This window comes from Manduca sexta, chromosome 17, assembly GCF_014839805.1.
Source record: "Manduca sexta isolate Smith_Timp_Sample1 chromosome 17, JHU_Msex_v1.0, whole genome shotgun sequence".
In the NCBI taxonomy this organism is placed as follows: domain Eukaryota; kingdom Metazoa; phylum Arthropoda; class Insecta; order Lepidoptera; family Sphingidae; genus Manduca; species Manduca sexta.
The window spans coordinates 1,219,403-1,241,002 of NC_051131.1; the positions used below are offsets into that span (position 1 = coordinate 1,219,403).

General features: G+C 36.3%; 2 protein-coding genes across 3 annotated transcripts in view; both read right to left on the minus strand.

The window, feature by feature from the left end:
* Positions 1-6,791: 6,791 nt before the first annotated feature.
* On the minus strand, positions 6,792-8,661 carry LOC115445513 (fatty acid-binding protein 2-like). Its single transcript, XM_030171800.2, has 4 exons — positions 8,517-8,661; positions 8,183-8,349; positions 7,771-7,878; positions 6,792-6,903 (listed from the first exon to the last, which is right to left on the minus strand). The coding sequence occupies exons 1-4, from the start codon at positions 8,584-8,586 to the stop codon at positions 6,850-6,852; spliced, it is 399 nt and encodes a 132-aa protein (XP_030027660.1). The 5' UTR covers positions 8,587-8,661; the 3' UTR covers positions 6,792-6,849.
* Positions 8,662-10,120: 1,459 nt separating this feature from the next.
* Positions 10,121-21,600, minus strand: part of LOC115450999 (beta-1,3-glucosyltransferase-like) — a 36,954-nt gene continuing 25,474 nt past the window's right edge. For both annotated transcript variants that reach the window (XM_037439741.1, XM_037439740.1), the window contains exons 3-11: positions 18,541-18,650; positions 17,054-17,245; positions 16,522-16,670; positions 15,316-15,505; positions 14,646-14,781; positions 13,833-13,986; positions 12,852-12,961; positions 11,965-12,134; positions 10,121-11,606 (exon numbers count right to left, since the gene is read on the minus strand). In XM_037439741.1, coding sequence (XP_037295638.1) covers positions 11,457-11,606; positions 11,965-12,134; positions 12,852-12,961; positions 13,833-13,986; positions 14,646-14,781; positions 15,316-15,505; positions 16,522-16,670; positions 17,054-17,245; positions 18,541-18,650 — 1,361 coding nt within the window. In that variant the 3' untranslated portion in view covers positions 10,121-11,456. The remainder of the gene's footprint in view (positions 11,607-11,964; positions 12,135-12,851; positions 12,962-13,832; positions 13,987-14,645; positions 14,782-15,315; positions 15,506-16,521; positions 16,671-17,053; positions 17,246-18,540; positions 18,651-21,600) is intronic.

Sequence of the window (21,600 nt, forward strand, 5' to 3'; positions counted from 1 at the left end):
AAAGTTACAAAAATAAATATTACAAACATATTCTACAGATTTACGTAAGCTCACTCCCTATCACATCACGGGACGGAATATACACACCAAATATTTGGTGCACTCTGCTTACCCTTTCGGGGATATAGGCGTGTGTGTATTCTAGAAATGTTTATAGATAAAAGCTGTAACTAAGTGAACACTCACCAATTTGGAGTTTACTTTAGAACATGTACAATAATACTTAAAATCTGATCTTAAAAATGGTAGAGCTGTGGCGTGTAGACTTGTTAGCAAAATAAGTGAAGTGGTCGCACGCTCGCCTATGGTAGTACTAATATGTTTCAGAAAGTTAATTTGAAATAGAAACTTTGTAACCAGTAGTTTAATTTTTTTACGTCTTCTTTATTATGCAATTTGTGATTTTTATAACATCACAACTTCTTCAGAAAACATCCTCTTCCGCATTATTTTTCCCAAGAATTGCATCCATTGTATTTTATAATATAATATATTATAAAAATCTTGCAACCCTATTTCAAACGCTCAGGAAAACTAGACGAAGCGCGTTCGTATGAGCAAATATATTCGAAATGTCTTGTTGGATTTAATGTTAGGTATTGTGTAGGATGTTATATTTGCATTCAAAATATTTATTTTATTAAATAAAACGTTTCATAATGGTCTTATCATTACGTTTAGAAAAACAAAAACAAATCAACATAAAAGGAAACATGAACTAAATTCCAATAAAAATATTTTAATTATATTCAATGTAAATATATCATAATTTCTCAAATATTTTAATAAGCTGCATTGATCATAATTTTTTTCACTTAGTTCTTATTTCAGAGCGAGTTTCCTCTCCAAGAAATTCAATTCCTAAATGGAATTATATAACTAAATCTTAGGGAATCCGATTTGAGTATAATTTACATACACATTAATTTAGCCGTGTTATACGTGATCAATTACATAACCAGAACATAATCGGATGTTCCGGTATTGAATAGAATAATCTTTGTCTATACCAGCATTGTCCCGCTGTGTTAATGCTTTAAACAATTATATTGTGTATTCGTCCATAATCTATTAGCAGGAAATACGCTTTGAACTGTGATTTCACAGGTTCTATGCACGAATTTGCAAATACTTAATCCTTATATAATTTACTTTTTGGGTGAACTAATTAAAATTGAATCTTTCTGCGATGATTGACAACTTGAGCAAGCGAGATAAAACAACCTTTAATTATGGCAATGTTATTAATAAGAAGGTAAAACCTGGCTTTTTAAAAAATATATATATTGTTAAATTAAGAGGTTTATATCCCACAAAAAAAACTCCATAACGTCGACAAAGGAACAATACAAAAGAAACTCGCCGTAAATATTATTTCGCACAAAATGTACTTTACTTTACTTTAACTATTTACTTATTACAGCAACAAGCACTAATAAACTTAATAAATCAGCTGTAATTCTAAAGGTGTCGCCCGTCGTCCCCTGTCTACCCTCTACTGTCACAGCCTTTGTGTTACCTAACCAAGTTACCGCAGTTTGAATTTAACTACTAACTTTGTAAGATTGACGCTTGTTAAGTCGTTTTCTTGGTCCTCAGCAATTGTCGGACGAGGGTTCACTTGTTTTGTTTTGACCAGCTATGATAGATTAGATGTAGTTTTTTTATTATTAGTACTAACTTAGAGCATTTTAGCATAAGTGGAAAACTCCCCATAGAAGTATGTTTAAGAAGTCGGTGTTCCTGGTCAGCTGATAAAAATCCAGAATTGAAGATGCCATCTTGTAAAAAATACTAATTTAATGGTAGTCTTTATTTATTAAGTCTTTATTAGTTATAAAATTCTATATGAATTAAGCCAAAATATAATCATAATAACTCCACAAAAGTTTGCTAAACGCAAAATTCTTATTAGATTTGAAAGGGGCAAAGAAACACGAAAAATTTATCCCAAATCGCAAATGGATGTCAAAACAACGACATCGCATGATTAATACGTGCTAAGAACTGGCTTACCGCCGCCCAGCTGAACACAAATCGTTATACCATCAACTTTATCATCTGGACTTAAGGTTGAAAATTCGTCAGCAAATTTAAGAGCAGACAGCGCCGCACTCAAAACTTTTACGTAATGAAAAATGCAAGTTCGGAGTTGAACTCGCTCGGGTACTTAGCAAGTATCGCGTGTCGAATGACAAATGACCCTCCTCTGACCCTCTTAGATCCTTTCACAACTTTCCTCTAAGTACGTACAAACTTTGACGGGATAAATATTATTTTAAGTAAAACCGGGGCATACTAAAAACACAGATGGGACGCTGTTTGCTCACCCTTTGAGGTGTTACTGGAGTTTGGTTTGGTTTTTAGATGATTTACTTGATTTGATTTCGTGGTCCTTCGAGCCGGAAAAATCAACTTGAGCAAATCTTAAATTTGATTAAATACACATAACGGAATGATTTCGTTTTACACAATATTGCTGTCTATTCATTCAAGCGTTTACTGCAGGCTTGACTTGGGTATATTTAAAATATATTAATTAACGCTACAAGAAATATGTTTATTAGAAAAACTATAGTTTTGTCTATTATTTTTCTCTTTAAGACTTTAGGTTTGGACTATTTTGTGCATTTACCTGACGTCAAGTTGTATCAATAAAAATTAGCACCAAAATTTCATATAAAAGTGAAAACGGAGCGCGAACCGCTTATCAATCGGATACAAACTTCATTAATTAGGGTTCCGTTGTTCCCGCTAATGGACGCATTGAAGACGAATATAGAGCGGCGGCTGGCACGTACCGAACCCACAAGTCATGTTACTTAATAAACAACAGTTCCCTCTTACGTTACAAATGATATTCACCCAGTTATTGGCAGTTGTCAAGTCAGAATACATCAGAATTATTGTCGAGAATTTTTTATTGCTATTGTAGCTGGCTTGTTAATGTAATATGTACTATTTGCAATTGCTTGTGCTTTTGTAATGGAAGACCAGCACCAAACAGTAAGACCCTAAGAATCCAATGGAAATTTCAATATTTTTGAGCACAAACAAATCTTAGCAACAAAACAAAAATTAAATATTTGTAAAAAAGTGTCAATAAGTATTTGACATTCCGCCCTGTATACATATTTATCTACATGCTATAAGTATAAAATAGCTAGAAATGAAGCTGGCTAAACCGAATTAGAAACTAACTTGATCCGGCGCGGCGTTCTCGGCAATACCTACCTTAAATGCAAACACAATGTTCTGTAATTTTATAGTTTAGACAAATGAAAATCAGGCTTTCCCAATGACGTCATTATCTTATCTTCATAATATTATCTTCAAAAGTTATGTACATAATAACTAAACTTAGTCACCATTGTTTAATAGATTAGTTTGTGGTTATTGTTTCGGTAAGGTAAACATAAATTACATTTTATTATGATATTCGGGTATTTACGTATAATAAGTTATAATCATGTTTTTTCATCTTGTTAGTTATGATGGTCCAAATCCAAGATGCCTTTCATCATTAACGCTAACATTAAGTTAAAATTTTGAAATGTATTACTTCTTAGCGATTGACTTATCGATAGTATATGTCATTCCCATATATTTTTCTCTTTTTTATTAGTGTTTAGGATTGTAAAAAGTCATCTTACCTGCCATCCGTCACATAGCATTTCTATAATATCACCAACTTGCTGTCCATTTTCCATTAATAGCAACAGTCAATGACACTATTATTTTTGCTTCAATAATGACTGTGGTATGGGTATGTATTGTGGCAACTGTTGTTGCTACTACTCTAGCCGTTTCCTAACCTTTTACAGTTCGAACTGTCTGTAAGTGTAAGTATATTAACCTCATATTTGAGCACAATCGGATAACAAAAAGTATATAATTAAGTAGCTTTTGCCTACGGGTCTGCCCGTCTGAAAAAGTTTTTGCGGGATAAATATTTCAGTAGTAATGTAGTTGCCTATTAGTGAAAAAGAAACAATCCTTTTAGTAGTTCCTGAGATAGCGCGTTCAAACTCTTAAGCATTATGTATAAAAGTAATTTAGTTATTTCAACGGTAATAACATAATATTAAACAATCATGTGAATTCGTCTGGTTGTTACAGCCTTACTCTTATATAGTATTATAAAGATAAGCTAAGAGACATTGGGAAACCCTGATTTCCATTCGTAAACTATAAAATTATAAGATTGTGCTTGAATTTGAGGTAGATATTACCGAGAGCATTGTGATGGAGCGAGGTAGTTTCAAATTTGACTTAGCCAGACAGGAACGAGGTGGCCTCGAATGCAGCTTAGCCTGATACATTTTCAGCTATGTTGTACCTATAATAGGTATAGTCTGAGTTATGAATATATCTACATAAGTATACAAGGTGAAATGTTAAATTATTTTATTGAACTTTTACTTACTTCTGTACACACACGCTTTTTATCCCCAAAAAGGTAGGCAGAGGCGCAACTGGTGAACTAGCTTTCTATCGTGTGTATTCCGCCATGATAGGAAACTCCGGGCTGATATTGATAAAAAAATCTCACTATCCCTTTGCGCTACGCGGGAATCGAACCCGAGACCTCAGGCTGCAGTCGTACCATAATACAACTACGCCACCGAAGCAGACAATTTACTAAAGTATTGGAAAATATTTTATTTTTGTGTTATGTTCTGTCTGTGAGATTAACAGGTGCACGAAATTATTTTAAATTCCCATTTCAAACTCATTATTAGTCTTATTATATAATTTCCTATGTGTTATAAATATAGGCAATGCTTATACCCATAATAGGGGACCGGACTCATTTTTGTTCTTTATTATTATCAAATATTTACGTTATTTAAATTATAACACAGAAAGAATTATTTAAATCCGGTAAAAAATCATCAAGTTATAAGTCTTTCAATTTCGGTAGAAGGGGCAAGTAACGAGAAACAGAAAAGAGGCGCAATACCCACGTGTGACGTCATCGGGCATTACGACGCGTGCAAAAGAAAGGGATGAAGCGATATCCCCACATCACGCCCACTTCGGCACTTAGTAATATTTGAAATATGAATTACTGGCACATTTTTTAACCAATTTTAATGTAGTTTTCGCAGCAGGGTTTCTTTTTAGTATTATTAACCATTACATATAGAATAATGTACAAAATCAATCACAGGACGGTCCCCTATTTCCTGGACTTATATATATAAAAACCCCAAGCAATTTACAACAGCACAAGCCACAAGTTACAACAGCAACTCACTCGTAGTGACGAGCGAGTGCACGCCCATACACGGGGTACGTTTGTCGTGGCCCTAGATACAGTTAAGTGTATACACCTAACTAAGATTAGAAATTGAAGCGTATAAGGCCTCCCGAACATCTCCCACCAACCAACCAAGAAAGTTCCCATAAATTTCCCGTCCCTACAGTCGCTAATCAGGTGGATTCCAGTATCCTGTTCGCATGTTTCCCCAGTGTTGATTGCGAGGACGCCTTTAAAAAAACCCATCATATCTCAAACAACATCTAAGTATTATTATTATTACATATTGTTTTATTTTATATTTTTTGTCCTCCGTCACGTCATTTCCAACATACGGCCTAACGGAAGATAAGCGCTGGCTTCACTGTCAGCATATTGCTGAGTTGGTGCCTTTTTTGTGACAAACATAGTTTTAAGTTTTTTTTGTCTGTTTCGCTTGTTTGTCTGTTATGTTCATGTAACTTGTGTTTGTTGCAAAATAAAATTCTTTTCTTTCTTTCTTTCTTTCTTTTCTAAGTTCAATGGATATTATCTGACTTGCCATCTGCCAATAACTGGCTGAATATCATTTGTAACGTAAGAGTGAACTGTTGTTTATTATGTAACATGACTTGTGGGTTCGGTACGTGCCAGCCGCCGCTCTATATTCGTCTTCAATGCGTCCATTAGCGGGAACAACGGATGGCTAATTAATGAAGTCTATATCCGATTGATAAGCGGTTTTAGTTACGTCTACTTATTTTGGAACTAAGTATTTTTATTCCTTTATTTTAGCCCGTCTATCGAAAGTTGTTGCATAATATGAATCGTCAACTAGATATTGCATTCGATTCTAAGGATAGAAGAACTTTACGTTTGAATTACTTTTGTTCTATATAGCTATATAGATGATAACATTGGTCATGATTCTGTCTATCCCTATAGGTAAGTTAATGTATCTTTGTCATATTAATTTAGGCACTGATGCTATTTTTATCAGCTTAATACAAGAGTGACAATTCCAAACGTGTTTTAATTGTATACTGAAATGCATTTTCCTGTTAAAATATGCAAGCTTCCGTCTCGGAGAGTGGTATTTAAAAGTAAAATTATCAAACACCAGTTAGTTTTCCGTACAGCGCGGCATTTTGCGTCGAGATTCGAGCGCAAATTATGCACATTGTAATTAGTTGTTCACCGTTCACTAGCCGTTGCAGGATCTGTTCCAGTACTCATTTTGGTATCATAAATATAATTCTATTCTTGTATAAAAAATTGTAAAACAAAATAAAATTTAAACAGGCCTGCATAAATGTGTCGACTTGCGTCGGATAATCTCTCGTCAGTCGACAATCTCACTTCGCTTACCATCAGGTGCAATAAGGCTACTTTGCTGTGCTCGTAATAAAAAAAGTACTAATATTAATTGCATAGAATAATAATTAAAAGAGAGAGTAAACAAATAAGATCCAGTAGTAAGGATCGGCCTCTAATGTCTTTCGAATGATAATACATGGCCGTGATATAGGATTAATTGTTAAAAAATAAATATAGCACTAAAAAATCTTTATTAATACTTCTTGAAAGATCTTGCGAATTGTTTCAGTCTAAGCTTTGTAGTAGGCGCGCGCGACTCCGTCCCATTTGTCGCAAGTCATCGTCTGTAAATAACAGTTAATCATGTTATTGTCGTCTCAATCTCATTAAGAATTATTAATATACTATATAAAGCTAAAGACTTTTTTGAACGAGTTAATCTCAGGATCTACTAAACCGATTTGATTTTTTTTTCACTAATAGGAAGCTATTACTTCTCAAGTGCTATTTTTATCACGCTTTTTCACGCGGTCCGAGCCACATAAGTAAATATATGCACACAAAATCTAAAAAAATATTCAAAGTTTAGCAAACAAATATTCCGAACGCGAGATGTCCAATGTCATGTGAACTTGAACTTTAAACAGTATCCCTTAAACGACTTTTTCCATAGCAGATAGGATTATGAAGATATGAGACCACATTACATAACGTCAGTGACTATCTTTATTGAGTTGGCCGGGAAACAGAAGCGAAGTCGATTCTAAACCGCGAATATTACTTGTGACTCGAGGGGCCTTGAATATTTGGTTTTGTGGGATCGGTTTTATAGTTCCTAGCTCTTTTTAGCCATAAAACACAGCATCACGCCTTTCTCCTTTGTTAGGGGTAGGCAATGATATAAACATCCTCATTCATTCACATGGATAAGTCTATAGGCACTTCTTGGACACAATATAGACTCCGAGCTGATACCATTTAAATAAGAGAACCTAGTACCATGTTACTGGCATCATCATCATCAGCTTATATTTTAGTCCACTACTGTACATAAATTTCCAATACGTGCCATTTCACCCGGTCTTCTGACTCAGTATTACCTGACGTGTGGATCGATTTTTTCAGTAAAGCAGTCATGCTGCGCAACCACGAACCTCACCGCGAAAATCGAGACACCATTAAAATAAGATTGAAATAAAATATTGTTTTACCACGACAAGGTTGTCCCCTTCGTATTCCCTCTTGAAGTTGGCGACCCTGTCGCTGCCTGAAGACACCTGGTGGACCGTGTTTCCGTCGATGGTGTACGTGGATTTGATCTGAAAATATCATGGTTATTTTTTTTGCGGTTGTCCCTATTTTGCACTGGTTTAACAGCTGTCGATATTACTCTCATGGTCGCTAGACAAATAAACTTGTCTCATTGGATACACTACCTAAACCCTGAACCGAAGAGTCACTAAGGCAGGTTCTTCTCAATCTTATTCGTTGTTGGGTCAATGGAAGAGAAAGTGTACTTATTCGATATTTTTTCAACTGCATAATGCATAGAACTCACTCCTTCCGAGCGCATACCTTCTTCATCTCGTCATTCATTTTTTTAAAAAACTCTTCTATACTCACAGGTTCCCCTTCTTCGACAAGCTCGACGAATTCCAAGCCAGGTGTGAAAGTAACCTCCCTTTTGTCTGAAGGCGAGTTATAATAAAATGTGTAAGTGTCGCCGTTCTTCACGAGTTTCTCTGTCTCATCGTTTTTCAACATCTCTTGGACCCTCTCGTTGGGAAGACCTATTTTTGATGAATAGAAAACTATAATTAATTAACGGTGCTTATTTTCCTCTTGTGATATTTCTTAGCTATTTTGGAATTGCACTGTTGTGCTGTCAATGTTTCGTTTTCGTTACTCTTTTTTGAAATGTTTTAAATAATAAATAAATTTTAAATCAATTACACACCCAAAGATTTCAGGAACCCGTCGTAGTTCTCGTGTTTGACTAACTTGTATTCTTTTCCTAAGAACGCCATTCTGCACCGTGTCTTCAACTGATGTGATATTAAATCTCTTAGTAATAGGTTTATATTCGCTTATCTATCTCATAATGGTATTTGCTTAAAGCTCTATGAGTCAGCGTTTATTTGAGGACAAAAGTGTCAAGATTTGGTATTTCTATAAATCTCAGAGCGTATTCACAGATTTTTTTTAAAAATGATTGATTAATTGACTGACGCGATCTTTTCAAACGTAACTGTTTATTTCTACAAAGGTACGTCTAGAAAACGAAGAGAGAGTGTCTTTGTAAAACACGCATTTTTAACTCAATAAAAACTTCCTCGGTGACCGGTATTGCGTGTGGAGTTCGACCACCACTCTGAGGACCCGGGTTCAAATTGCAGGTCGGGTAGTTATATCAGGTTTTTCTACTCAGTTAATACTCAGGTTAATAGGCTGGTGTATGGAATTTGTGCCCGATATGGCGATTTGTTCGTATCACACGAAATGTGGGTACACCAGTTGTTCCTCTGCCTGCAACTTCAATAAAAGGCGTCAGGAATTGTGATATGAAAGTCTATTTTTCCATCTATCTTTAAAACACACTAAAATTAAATACTTAATATGATGTATTCGCTACTCAACTACTTATATCATATGCGTAAGTTTTTAGAATATCGGAACATAATATATGGTCATACATATTTTTGAGTAAGATTATAAGTAGACATTTTATGTATTGAACTATTTAATAGGTACATTTTCATTTAGGAGCTTATTTTCAGCTATGTCGGAGTTGTATGATAAATAAAATCAGTTGTGAAAATCCGTCATATGCGACTTAAGATATCATTTGAGATGTTGTTATTTCTAAGATAACGATGATGTTAAGGTGCAGACATTTAATGACAGCGTCTCTACTGATATCTCACTTCAGAGCGTATTCTGAGTAGCGCTTATAAATACGGACTATACATCTTAATTCATTTTGATTGCACTCAAGTATAAAACATACATTCATAAGCTTAATATTTTGTCGGTGGTAGAATATATTTTATATCCGTCCGGATAGCGATCACCTTACACAGGGTTTTAAACCCGCCATAGTAGCCCATGTAAGTGGGTCCAACATGTCGGCATAATTGTGTCGACTGACGAAGGGTAATCATCTGTCGCCAATCGACGTTCTATTAGACCTCACTTCACTTACCATCAGATGCAATAGGATTACTTTGACTTGTCCGAATAAAAAAAAACAAAATCCCAACACCATAATAAAAAGTGATACATATTTAAACAAAACTAAATCTGTTATATTACGCGTATTAAACAATAAAACGATTGTTTCAGAATTATGCATTCTCAGATAAGTCAAGATAAACTGGGAGTGGTATCATTGTGAAATCCTGATTTTCAGTCGTATATATAAAGTTGCAGAACATTGTGCTTGAATTTATTACCAAGAAAGAGCCACAAAAAATAATTTCGGTGTTGCAAGGATTATAAAAATGAAAATGCATATAAATTTCAAAACCCAGTATAAAGGAGTCAGCAGAAATAAAACAATAATTTGTAAAAATATTAAACTTTATTCACAGTATACAACTGATATGTTAGTTATAATTACACTATCAAATAATGAACACAAAATATTGATAACGCTAAATGCATTCATGTTAAAAAATCACTTCGAGAAACCAAGTCGGCGTCAAAAAAACAAATTATATTTAATTAGTTCGTAGTTGGTGTTCAAAACGCGAAGTTTTTAACCCCCTGCGGAAAAAGAGGGATGTTAAAGTTTAAGGAGTTATCTGTGTGTCTGTGTGTGGCATCGTAGCTCTCAAACCAATGGATTGATTTAGATAAGGTTTGTTTCAAAGCTGATGTGATCGAGATGGTTCTTAATTAATATTACTAAAATATCAAAGGCATAAAAGCTGTAACTTGTGTATAGGCCTTCAATCAAGTCCAAGGTCAAAATATAAAAAAAGACACCATACAATAATTATAATTATTAGTCGCAAATTAGAGATTTATTAAGTAGTTAATAACATAAGATTTTTTTACAGATTTATTAGATCTATTAATAATTCAATAAATTGACAAAATTATTATTTAAAACACGATATTCGAGTCAAGGATTAAAACATATTAATTTACATTTAATTTTAATTATAACATAAATCTCATAAAATTTTTTACTATCAAAATTTTTTTGTCATATAAACAATTAGTAATTTAAACGTCAATCTTAAATCACACAAGAAATTAACGATTACTATATATTTTAGTAACACATATTCTATATATAAAATCAAATAAAACGTAAAAATTTTAATTATTGACGGAATAAACATCACTATTACGTAAAATCTTCTAAAATGGTACATTTTCAGTTAGCAAATGGCAACACTAATAGGTGCTTTGTCATCTATTTTTTTAAATTAGTTAAATTATTGTACATTATTAAAACAAACACGTATCACGAACTGGAAATGTAAGCATTAATTGTCTTTCATTTAAATAATATTTTACATTCACGATATTATTATAACGTATACAATTAACGAATCAATGTAACTTAAATCTACTAAACTACTATAGAGGTAAGTTTAATGGCAACATTAGGCTCTAACATACGTCATATTTTCGTCAAACTGAAAAGATTTTAGTCAAAATTATTTTGTCATAGATAATTTAATTTTAACATAACGTTTTTCTACCATACATAACACTACTAGTCAGTAAACCGGAGTCCAATGGATGAGGGCGGCCCAGGGACGGTCCCTGTGGCGCTCAATGGGGGCCTATGTTCAGCAGTGGGACAATTCCCGGCTGAAATGATGATTGACTACTAAAATGGTAGTTTTTATTGAAACTAGTAATGGTAGTTTTAATTGTGAGTTTAGAGTTCGTCCCTGCGGCGGCGCAGCGCGAGGTCGTCGTGCTGGAACCACGTGGCGTACACGCGCTGCGGGTCGGGCGCCGAGTGGCGGTGGAACGACACGGGCCGGTCGCGCGCCAGCACCTCGCGCGCGTAGTCTTGCGGACGCGCCTGCACAACAACCGCTTATAAAACTTATACTAATATGAGTAAAAAAAATATTCTGAGTGTTTTTTATTCAGCATTTTATATAAACTCATTAAAATATTTGTGAATTTAACTAAAAGGCTTAAAAAAAAAATCAAGCGTAAAATATTCTCTAGTGACAATATTCTATACGATAAACATCATCATTATAAATGTAGTTAGAATAATGAATGTAATGGTAAATTAGTAACATTTACTAGAACATGGTAACACTGAGTCACATGCTACTAAATGGCTCGAAGGATCATTTTCAGAGACGTAAAAAATTGCGCCTTTTTACTATTACACACACAATACATGTAATTCTGTGAACAGTTAATACCTGATGGAATAGCGGTGAGTGCGTGAGCGCGGCGGCGTGCCGGTGTCGCGCGCACGCGCCCAGCGACATGTCGTCCGGCGCCGACACGCCCGCGCACGCGCACACGGACAGCCGGCGAGCGGCTCCCACGCTCAGTACCGTACCACCTCCGCCCGTGATGTAGTCGTAGCCTAGGGCAGTGTCAGATTCACATAAACTAGGATATTCTATTTAGATCCTACCTCATCCCCTTCAGATCAATTCAGCCCAAATAAAATTTCAATAAATGATAACAACAATAACATAATATTTTTTTATACAAATATACTTAAAAAGCTAACTGCTTTATATAGTGAACCTGGCCTGACCGCATTTTATGTAAACTAAACTACCTTTCATCATTTAGGTCTCGATGACAGCGCCACCTATCGAGTTAATTTTTTTTAATGATCCAAGCTAATACTAACGAAACTCTGACAAAATTTTAACTAAAATCGTTTGTGTGATTCCTAGAAAAAATCCCTTAAATTGACTTTCCAGTTTGGCCGTTAATTTTCAAAATTATTTTTTGACACAAACTTTATCCGTACGATTAGAAACACAGTAAAGTAATCAGTGTAACCGATCGAGTCATTCTCAAGTGATGATTTTACATATGGCAACTGAGTTTATTAATAATGAAACTAACTCAACACAGTTTCTATTATAACTACCGATGTCAAAATTAATCATACAGATTTACTAAACGATATTGTGTAGTGTGTGTACTTAGTATATAAGCCATATAATGTATGGTATTAAGTTAGTATTATGAATGCAGTCAAATAAAGAACCAGAAACCATCAACACATCCCAACATATATCCATCCATCCATTACAATTGTATGAAGAAACGAGACACCACTCACCCTTCGCTGCGGTTTCCTTCTTCCCGTACCCGTAGCCGTACCGTTCCCCCAGTATTGTGACGTCAGCACCGCCGCGGTAGCAACTCAGAACTTCACACAACCGCTGAACTCTGTTACATATAATACATATATGTTACCATCCCATAGGGGTAGGCAGAGACTATGGATTGACACTAATCGATTCTGACACTAAAGTTGATATATAGGGTTATTTTGACACTGCATTACAAAATAAGCGGCGATAGCCTAGTTGGGTGTGGAACGGACTGCCGAGACCAATGTGCGCAGGTTCAAATCCCAAGGGCACACACCTCTGACTTTTCTAAAAAAAATCATGTGTGTATTCTTTGTGAATTTATCGTTCGCTTCAACGGTGAAGGAAAACATCGTGAGGAAACCTGCACATCTGAGTAGTTATCTATAGGAATTTCGAAGGTGTGTGAAGTCTACCAATCCGCACTAGGCCAGCGTGGTGGACTAAGGCCTAATCCCTCTCAGTAGTGTCGGAGGCCCGTGCTCAGCAGTGGGCAAGTATATAATACAGGGCTGATATTATTATTACAAAATTAAACCACACGCGTAAAGACGCGTAACGTAAAGACCTTTGCTATTCCATTGTGCCAAAAATCACCCATGAGTATTTTAATCTAAATTCCCAGTTTTATTTTTTCGATTTTTTTTTATCATTTTGTAGTTTAGTGCTAATGTGGCGAGCTCATGCGTGTATTTCTAACTTATAGTGTGATGATTCCGATGTAACAAATTCTTTAAGAGTAGTAGTAGTGGCACTGGAGCATATAAAATTTTAATTATTTTTTATTGATACTTATTCTATTTTTAAAGTTAGTTTTTATTGATATTTATTCTATTCGAAACTTACAATTTTCTATTTTATATCTATGGTTTGAGTAATTTGGCTTTGGTTTTGGTTAGGTTTCATTTAGTAAGGCCAAGTCAAAATGACTGTATAAAAGCACTTACCCTAATATAGTGTCATCATCAGCCAAGAATATCCACTTGATGTGAGGTTTGTCCTGAACCGCCTTCACGGCACTCTTCAATATGGCCACCGTTTTGGTGCAGTGGCCCGTTTTTGAGTTGGGCACTCCAGTGTCCACGGCGGGGAGGGTTGGGTCTGCCAAGAAACACTAGTCAGATTCCTAATAGAAGATGGTTTTAAAGACCTTTTCACTGAACCTAATTTTAAAGTAGATAACCAAATTACCAAAAGAAGCGGTGATAGCCTAGTTGGGTGAGGAACGGACTGCCAAGACGAATGTCCGCAGGTTCAAATCCCAAGGGCACACACCTCTGACTTTTCTAAAAAATCATGTGTGTATTCTTTGTGAATTAATCGTTCGCTTTAACGATGAAGGAAAACATCGTGAGAAAACCTGCACATCTGAGAAGTTCTCTATAGGAATTTCGAGGGTGTGTGAAGTCTACCAATCCGCACTAGGCCAGCGTGGTGAACTAAAGCCTAATCCCTCTCAGTAGTGTCGGAGGCCCGTGCTCAGCAGTGGGCAAGTATATAACACAGGGCTGATATTATTATAACCAAATTATCCGGTATATCTGGTTCTAACAGGTCGGCATAATTGTGTTGACTGTCGAGGGGTAATCAACTCTCGTCAGTCAACATTCTATTGAACCCCACTCCACTTACCGTCAGGTTTGGTCTATTTGCAAATATTTTAAAATCATACCGATCGTAAGATGTTGCAGAATTAATTAAGTCTTTTATATCTCTATATAGAGAAGACAGCAAGAAATAAAGCTATATACTTCACCTACCATCGGTATCGCTGTAAAACATGAGGTTGGTGACATGCTTCCCCCAGGTCTTCTTCACGACCCTCGCCCTGGTGGAGTGGAAGCCGCTCCAGGTCTTCACCGCGAAGTACACCGACTCCTCGGGTATGGCACTGCCCTGCCGATAGCCACTCAATAAGCATAACGAGGACTATTTGGATTGTTTTTTAATAGAATGCATGACTACAATGTGTATAGGGTTAAACGCCTGCCGATAATTAAAAGCAAAATCCCATTGAAATTTGTACAGGAATCAAAAACATACGCCATCCTGACACAAGTATATATAACTAGCTTCGATATACTTCAAGCCGGAACAACACAGTGCCTACTATGGCGACGCAATTAGTATACACCGCCATCTCGTCAACATCACTGGACCTGCGAGTTGAATATATATAATTAGGGAATGCCCAAATATTCATACTAGATGGCGATAGAGAATTTTGAATTGCAGTAGCAGAATTTGCACCGCGTAGTATATATACCACTGCCGAATAGGAACTGTCGGAGGGGCCGCGGCCGGTCAAAAGCAACATCTGCTTGATTGTAGATCTTCCCTTCCATAGCCTTCCCTACCGACACATTGCTTAAAGGCAGAAATAAACTATATCTACTAAGCCTCCAAAAAAAAAAATATAAATACACTCACACATATATCAAACTGGCGAGGGTAGGTGGCGCAGTTGTCTCCAGACACCACGCAGAAGCTGAGATCTGGAGTCAGTAGAGGTCCTGGATTGTCACCGCTGCCGTACACCAGTTGTGCCAACTCAAACGCCGGGTCTATCGAGAAGTCCGCCTCTAGCTTACGGTCACCGCTTTCTATCTGATGCAGGAGTCTACAAAAACAGCTATCATTAAAATACAGGTAGATATTGAAATGAAATTAGCAGCCTTCATGAACCATGAAGTGTGCAAATTCCTTGAAAAGTTAGGAAAAAAATATAATATTAAAAACCGCGATAAAATCCGTATAGTTATAATTTAATGTCTAACATTCGCATAAACATAAAAAATCATTATGAAATTTGCAAAAAAGAAAACAATCAAATTGTAAAAGTTGAAAAAAAATACAGGCTTTTTTGATCTACCGTTAATGGTTGTAGGGAACTAGTCTAATTGTAATATATATTAATATAATTTATTAATTTTATAATCATGATTACTTCGAATTATAATAGAAAATTCCAGAATCATCTCAATTTTAATTTACATAATAATGCCCCAGGACCATTGCGGTATTTTTCGCGCTAAAAAAAATGCGGACTCGCGAGTTGAGCCCATATTGAATTCAATGAAGTATCCCTATTCCCTTGCTAATTCAAAGTAAATGCCTAAGAACTTTCTATCAAACTTTTAATTCGTGTCGAGTGCTAACTAATAGGTCTGTAAGGCAATACGGAAGTCGATGAACGGAATCCTTGTGCAAAAGTTTTCTTTTTAATAACTTGAGCGTACAAGAAATGCCATGTTATGCTGTATGCAACCATTTCCCTTGCGTTGTGTACTTTTTAATTGCTATGAGGAAAATGAATTAACTCCGACTCATTCGTGTACAACTTTTACCAAGTTTCTAATTTTTAATCAATATTTTGTAATTCTGTTTACTATTTAAAAATGGAATCTACAAATCTGATTCCGAGAATGAACCAATCAGAAGTCATTTGTGAGCATGTCACAAAATACTTAGTTCTGATTGGTCCATTTTAGACATAGATTAAAAATGCGATTGGGATAGTTTGTGAAAAATAAAAATGGTTACCATGGCAACCATTGAATAACTTGTATTTATCATTATCATGTACAATGTATCGTTTTGTAAAGAAATTAAAAAAAGTAGAAGCCATAAACTTACTGTTCGATCAATTCGAGCCGCATCGCGAACCCGCTCGCGAAGTTGGGATAAACGAAGCCTCCTTCCTCCTCTAGCTCCTCGTAGAACGTAAAGTGATGTATGATGGTAGGCTCAGGGTCACTGAGCGGGTAACCCACCCACATCGTATCCTATGGGGGGATAGATCGATTATAGAGACGTCACGAAGTTTTTGGGTGATTTGCAAATTGCAATAAAGGTTGAAGGTTTGTGGGTGGAAAGAAAATATATAATTACAATATGGTAACATAGATTTAAAATATGACCCAATTAACATAAGTGTACGGTTATATTAAAGACTTTGGTTTTGATTGTTTTGCCGAAAATATTCAGATTACACTTAAAATTTACATTATTATACTAATACTGGAATAATTCTGTAATTTTATGCAAAAAGTAACTAAAACTTTTCTAGCTCCAAAAAAGACCCTTAAATATAACCAAGGAGAAGTATTGGTAAAATAATATAGCGACTAATATTTACTGCAAAAGATTAATATTTTCTAGACCTCACCTTCTGTTTATCAGCAGACGCTAAGGCCTCTATCAGCTTCTCGCATCTCACAGCAGTGTGCGACTCGACGAACAGCACCCATCTGACGTCACTGCTCCTGTACTTGGTAGTCAGTGGACCCAGCAGCGGTATGATGGTCCACGCACCGGCAATCGGGAAATCTTCGTGCGTCAGATGCACTTTTGGATACCTCTGAATTGTAATGTCATAATTCCTATACTAGGTAGGTACCGTCGCACTATTTCTACTGTCAAACTGTAGTGTAAATATTTTGTTTCATCAAACTGCGTAGTTAGTGGGACAGAAAGGACATTCCTGCCTGTCCTAAAGAAGACCTCACGCTCACAAGGGCCCCGCGTGCTGCGGGCCTTTCCTTGAAATCAGCTAGGTTTCTTTGCTCCTACTATTGCTGGTTCCTGGTAAAAATCGCTAACCACGCCAATGCTATCTGCATTTATGTAGTATTAAACACTAATATGGAGACTGTGACTGTGTAATAAATGAACTTTATGAAACTAAACATCTAATATGTCAAGATGACGAACGTAGTGCAAATATTCAATATTTATTTATAACTAGATGCTGCAGCTTCGCCCGTGTGAAAAGCCTTTCCCGCTACAAAAGTCCCTAAGCACTGTCCGATACTAGCGCCATCTATTTAAACATCAGATTAAAAACTCTATTATTTTGCCTAGTAAAAAATTACCGGAATAAAAAGTAGCCAATGTGTCAATCCAGGATATGGTCCACGTGTGTGCAAAGTTTCGTCCAAATCCGTTCAGTTGTTTTTGCGTTTACTTCTAACAAACATCCAAAGATTGTGACAAACATTTGCATTTACAATATTAGTAAAATAGTAAGTAAGATATGATAGTAAATCTAAAAGTTCTGGTGGTATTTATACTATTCACAGGATATTATATTATTTTCACAATATCTTGTTCACTGTTCACTTGTATAAACTGAAGTGATGATTTTCGTACTTTTTCGTTGCAATCTTAAGTTTTATACGTTTTTCAATGCCATTTAAGCTCCCAATCAAAATAAAATTGGAAGCGATTGCATCAAACGGTTGGGTTGGAAACGGTACAAAGTTTGCGAATGTTCCAATCAAGTTAATAGTTTGGAACGTAACCTACCCACGGTCTCGTGTCTGTAGATCGGGTGGTATTAAAATTTATCAAAAAATGTGTTTTCATTTTCTTATTGAATGACTAGACGACCATTTTGCACTTCTGGTGGAAGGCCGACTCTTTAAGGTAAGCACTGAATTATATGGTTTTCCGCCCCTAGCCCTAAGACATTGGATTAGGTATCTCATAATAACTACACTACTGCTTTGCTTTACTATATAAGTAGACAATACCTAACGCGAACGATCTATCACATCGTCTTTTAAAGCAAACCTATCATATAATTTGTTTTTTATGTCTTTAAAATTACAGGAATTAGCTGATTTCTGATCAATGAGTCATTATATAACTTACCCCTTCCATCTGCCAGACTTGATTTTCAATGTCTTGTTTGAGCCTCTTCGCCACGCTGGCATGGTACGGCTCCGACTGGCTAACTATCGTGAACACCACGTTTCTTGAGTCTGTAACAATTCAATTTATACAATTACATTTACTTGGGAGAATATATTTCCAGAATAAATCTTACAGGACTCTTGAATTTTAAAAACTAGAAGTAACTTAAATCATATGTCAGGTTGCGGTCGTATTGAATCGGATTAAGTTCCTTGCTTTGAAGGTAGTGTCTATTTCTAGTATCACTGCACTCTAAGACAATAAAAGAATCTTCTAATTTCGTCACAATTTTAAATTCTCAACCACTTTCTAGAGATATTTAAATACGATGTAAATAGACCAGGTTGACCGTAGTTACTCGACCCTAGTTGTACTCATATTTTATAATACAGAGAAGTAACAGCTCACTGTTGCGTTTCATATGAGATACGGGAATACGTTACCGCCATATAATCTTCTACCTACCCTCATCCTCCATAATATGGGGTTAGCACAAACAACTTTAACAAGCATATACAATCGATTAGGTTATGTTATCGCCAATCTCAACGGCAATCAGTCAAGTACGCAAGATATACTATAGCGCACCAGTGTGTGGGCAATACAGGTGCACTCTCTGTTCCTTCGGTCACATAGTCCGGTGAAACGGCAATCCGACATGACCGAAGAGAGATCAGGCGCAGGACCAACGGCTTTACGTACTTTCCGAGGCACAGGGCTCTCACATCGCCAACATCTTGTACTTGTACGTGTTGTAGGATTCATAATTATAGTCACTTTCCAATCCTTTATGGAGAAGTTGTCGGGTTGTTTGTTATAGGATTCGTCCAGCACCCAAGGCGGGCCGCTCCACAGGCTCACGTTCACTTGTAGTAATTTTTAAGATGGTAAAACCCAGTCACAATTTTTGTTGGTTCGACCCGGGATTCAAAACCAGGACCTCAACGCGGTAGTCGTACTAGAACTGTGTACGCATTACAACTACGCCACCAAGGCAGCCAATACGCCTGATAATGACAAAACCAATCATATTACACGGAGTCGAGTCACAGTTGATAAACAGATTGACGGGCGCACACGAGCCGCGTCAATCTATTACATGTGATTTATTACCGCGACACGAGACGATTTATCTTTATAACAGAATATCGTATTAGCGATGAATTACACCAAAGGAGATTGGTTGTGAGAAATTGATGGCGGGTATGGAACAAAACTTGTAGCATGTTGTGGACGAAACTTCAAAATGTTATGCGTAAAAAAATTGCGGTATATGATGCATTAAATCGAAGGATGAAGATTTTTTTAAATAGGTACGGATAGGCTACTGCACCTGATGGTAAGGAAGGTTCTGATAGAGTCAACTGAAATTATAAGGCTGTTTGAAACTAGAAAGGAAGTATCAAGTAATTAGCGATTTGTAAAACTGGCAGACTATTTATTTAGGTATTATATCTAGTTTGTTACGGTACGCAATCTTCGTATCGATTATTTTAGAATCCAACAAAGGTTACTATCATAACGAGATGGCTAGAGAGACATCTAATTTACTATATGTTTAAGTATTTATTTACACCAACTTAAATCTCTAAAGAAATTCAAAGACTCAAATGCACTTAACTTACGCCGGCGACATTAAATTTTCCGTTTTATAAAATAATATAAAAGTTTACTGACGGAAAAATTTTCGCTTACTAGATTTATTTTTAGGGTTCTGTGCCCGTGTAACTGCTGGACATAATGAGACTTAACATCTCATGTCTCAGGATGATGAGCGCAGTGGAATACCAAGTAATACTTTTTTTATTCAGGATGTTGGATGGTGTTTCTACTACTTATGGGCGGTCGTATCGCTTACCATCAGGCAAACGGCTCTCGACTCGTCATGCAAAGAAATAAAAAATAAAAAAGATGCTTTCTTAATGTACCTATTCATGAAGTTTGTACGGAGCTCTCGGTACGCGAGTCCAACTCGCACGTGTCCGGTATATTCTTAAACCAATAGCATTTTTTTTTCTAGATAAATACAATTAGTTAACAAGCCACTCGCCTGATTTGAAGCGATGCCTCGTACATTACTATAAAACCCTGTAAATTGTAATGCACTGCGTTTGTCAACCCCGGATATAAGGTGTTAAGTCTCATGCCCTAATTACATTGGCTACAATATCCCTTAACCTGGACATAATAATGCACATTTTTGCTTGACAACAGAAATCAAATATAGCGGTGGTACCCACCCAGACGGACCTTCGCAAGTAATACACAACTCTACATCCAAAATACAAATCGTACTAATATGCATATCCTTAATGTTCATTTAATAAGTATAATTGCCTTATTCATTATAATAATAATTCCATTCAGTATTCACACATTCAAATCCCATCCAAAATTATCGGAGCGTAACCAAAATCTTATTCAAATAAATCATCAAATCAAAACGTGAGTGGCACGGGAGTCGAACCGGCGCTCATGAATTATGCAAGCGGAGCGTTCGCGGGTGAGACATTAAAATCGCATCGTGGCTTCATGAGCTCGCTGGGTCTTCGCGGCCGATAACGTGTGCGAGACGGGGTTTGAAAAGGCTAATTTTAAATGGAAGTTGAGAAGGTGGAAATCGGAGATTTAATGTGTCTAGATCTCATTCTTTTTAACCGACTGCTTAAGAAAGGTTATGTTTAAATACAATAGAAAATGAGACTGCTTCTGTAGTTGTATTGCGTACGCGGTTTACCGCTCTGAGGTCTTGGATTCGAATCCCGGGTCGGGCAAAATGATATCGGGTTTTTCTATTCAGTATCAGTCTTTAGTCAGGAATTTGTGCGTTATATGGCGAAGGCTTGCCCCCCTTTTACATCATGAGACGGAACACACGTGGCAAAAAGCGGGTGCTCTGGTTTCGCGTCTGCCTACCTCTTCCGGGATAAAGTCGTGATATGTGTTTGTTTGAAGTGTTGAGCAAGTCGCTCGCATGCGCTGCGTATAAACATAAGCATTAAGAATTTTAATTTACAA

Bases quoted from the DNA above. Each gene is read 5' to 3' on its own strand.
- LOC115445513 (XM_030171800.2), bottom strand. From the start codon at position 8,586: ATGGCGTTCTTAGGAAAAGAATACAAGTTAGTCAAACACGAGAACTAC. The intron at 7,879-8,182 runs GTGAGTATAGAA...TGATATTTTCAG, and splicing joins TTGTCGAAGAAGGGGAACCT to ATCAAATCCACGTACACCAT. The intron at 6,904-7,770 runs GTAAAACAATAT...TGTTATTTACAG, and splicing joins AAGGGGACAACCTTGTCGTG to ACGATGACTTGCGACAAATG.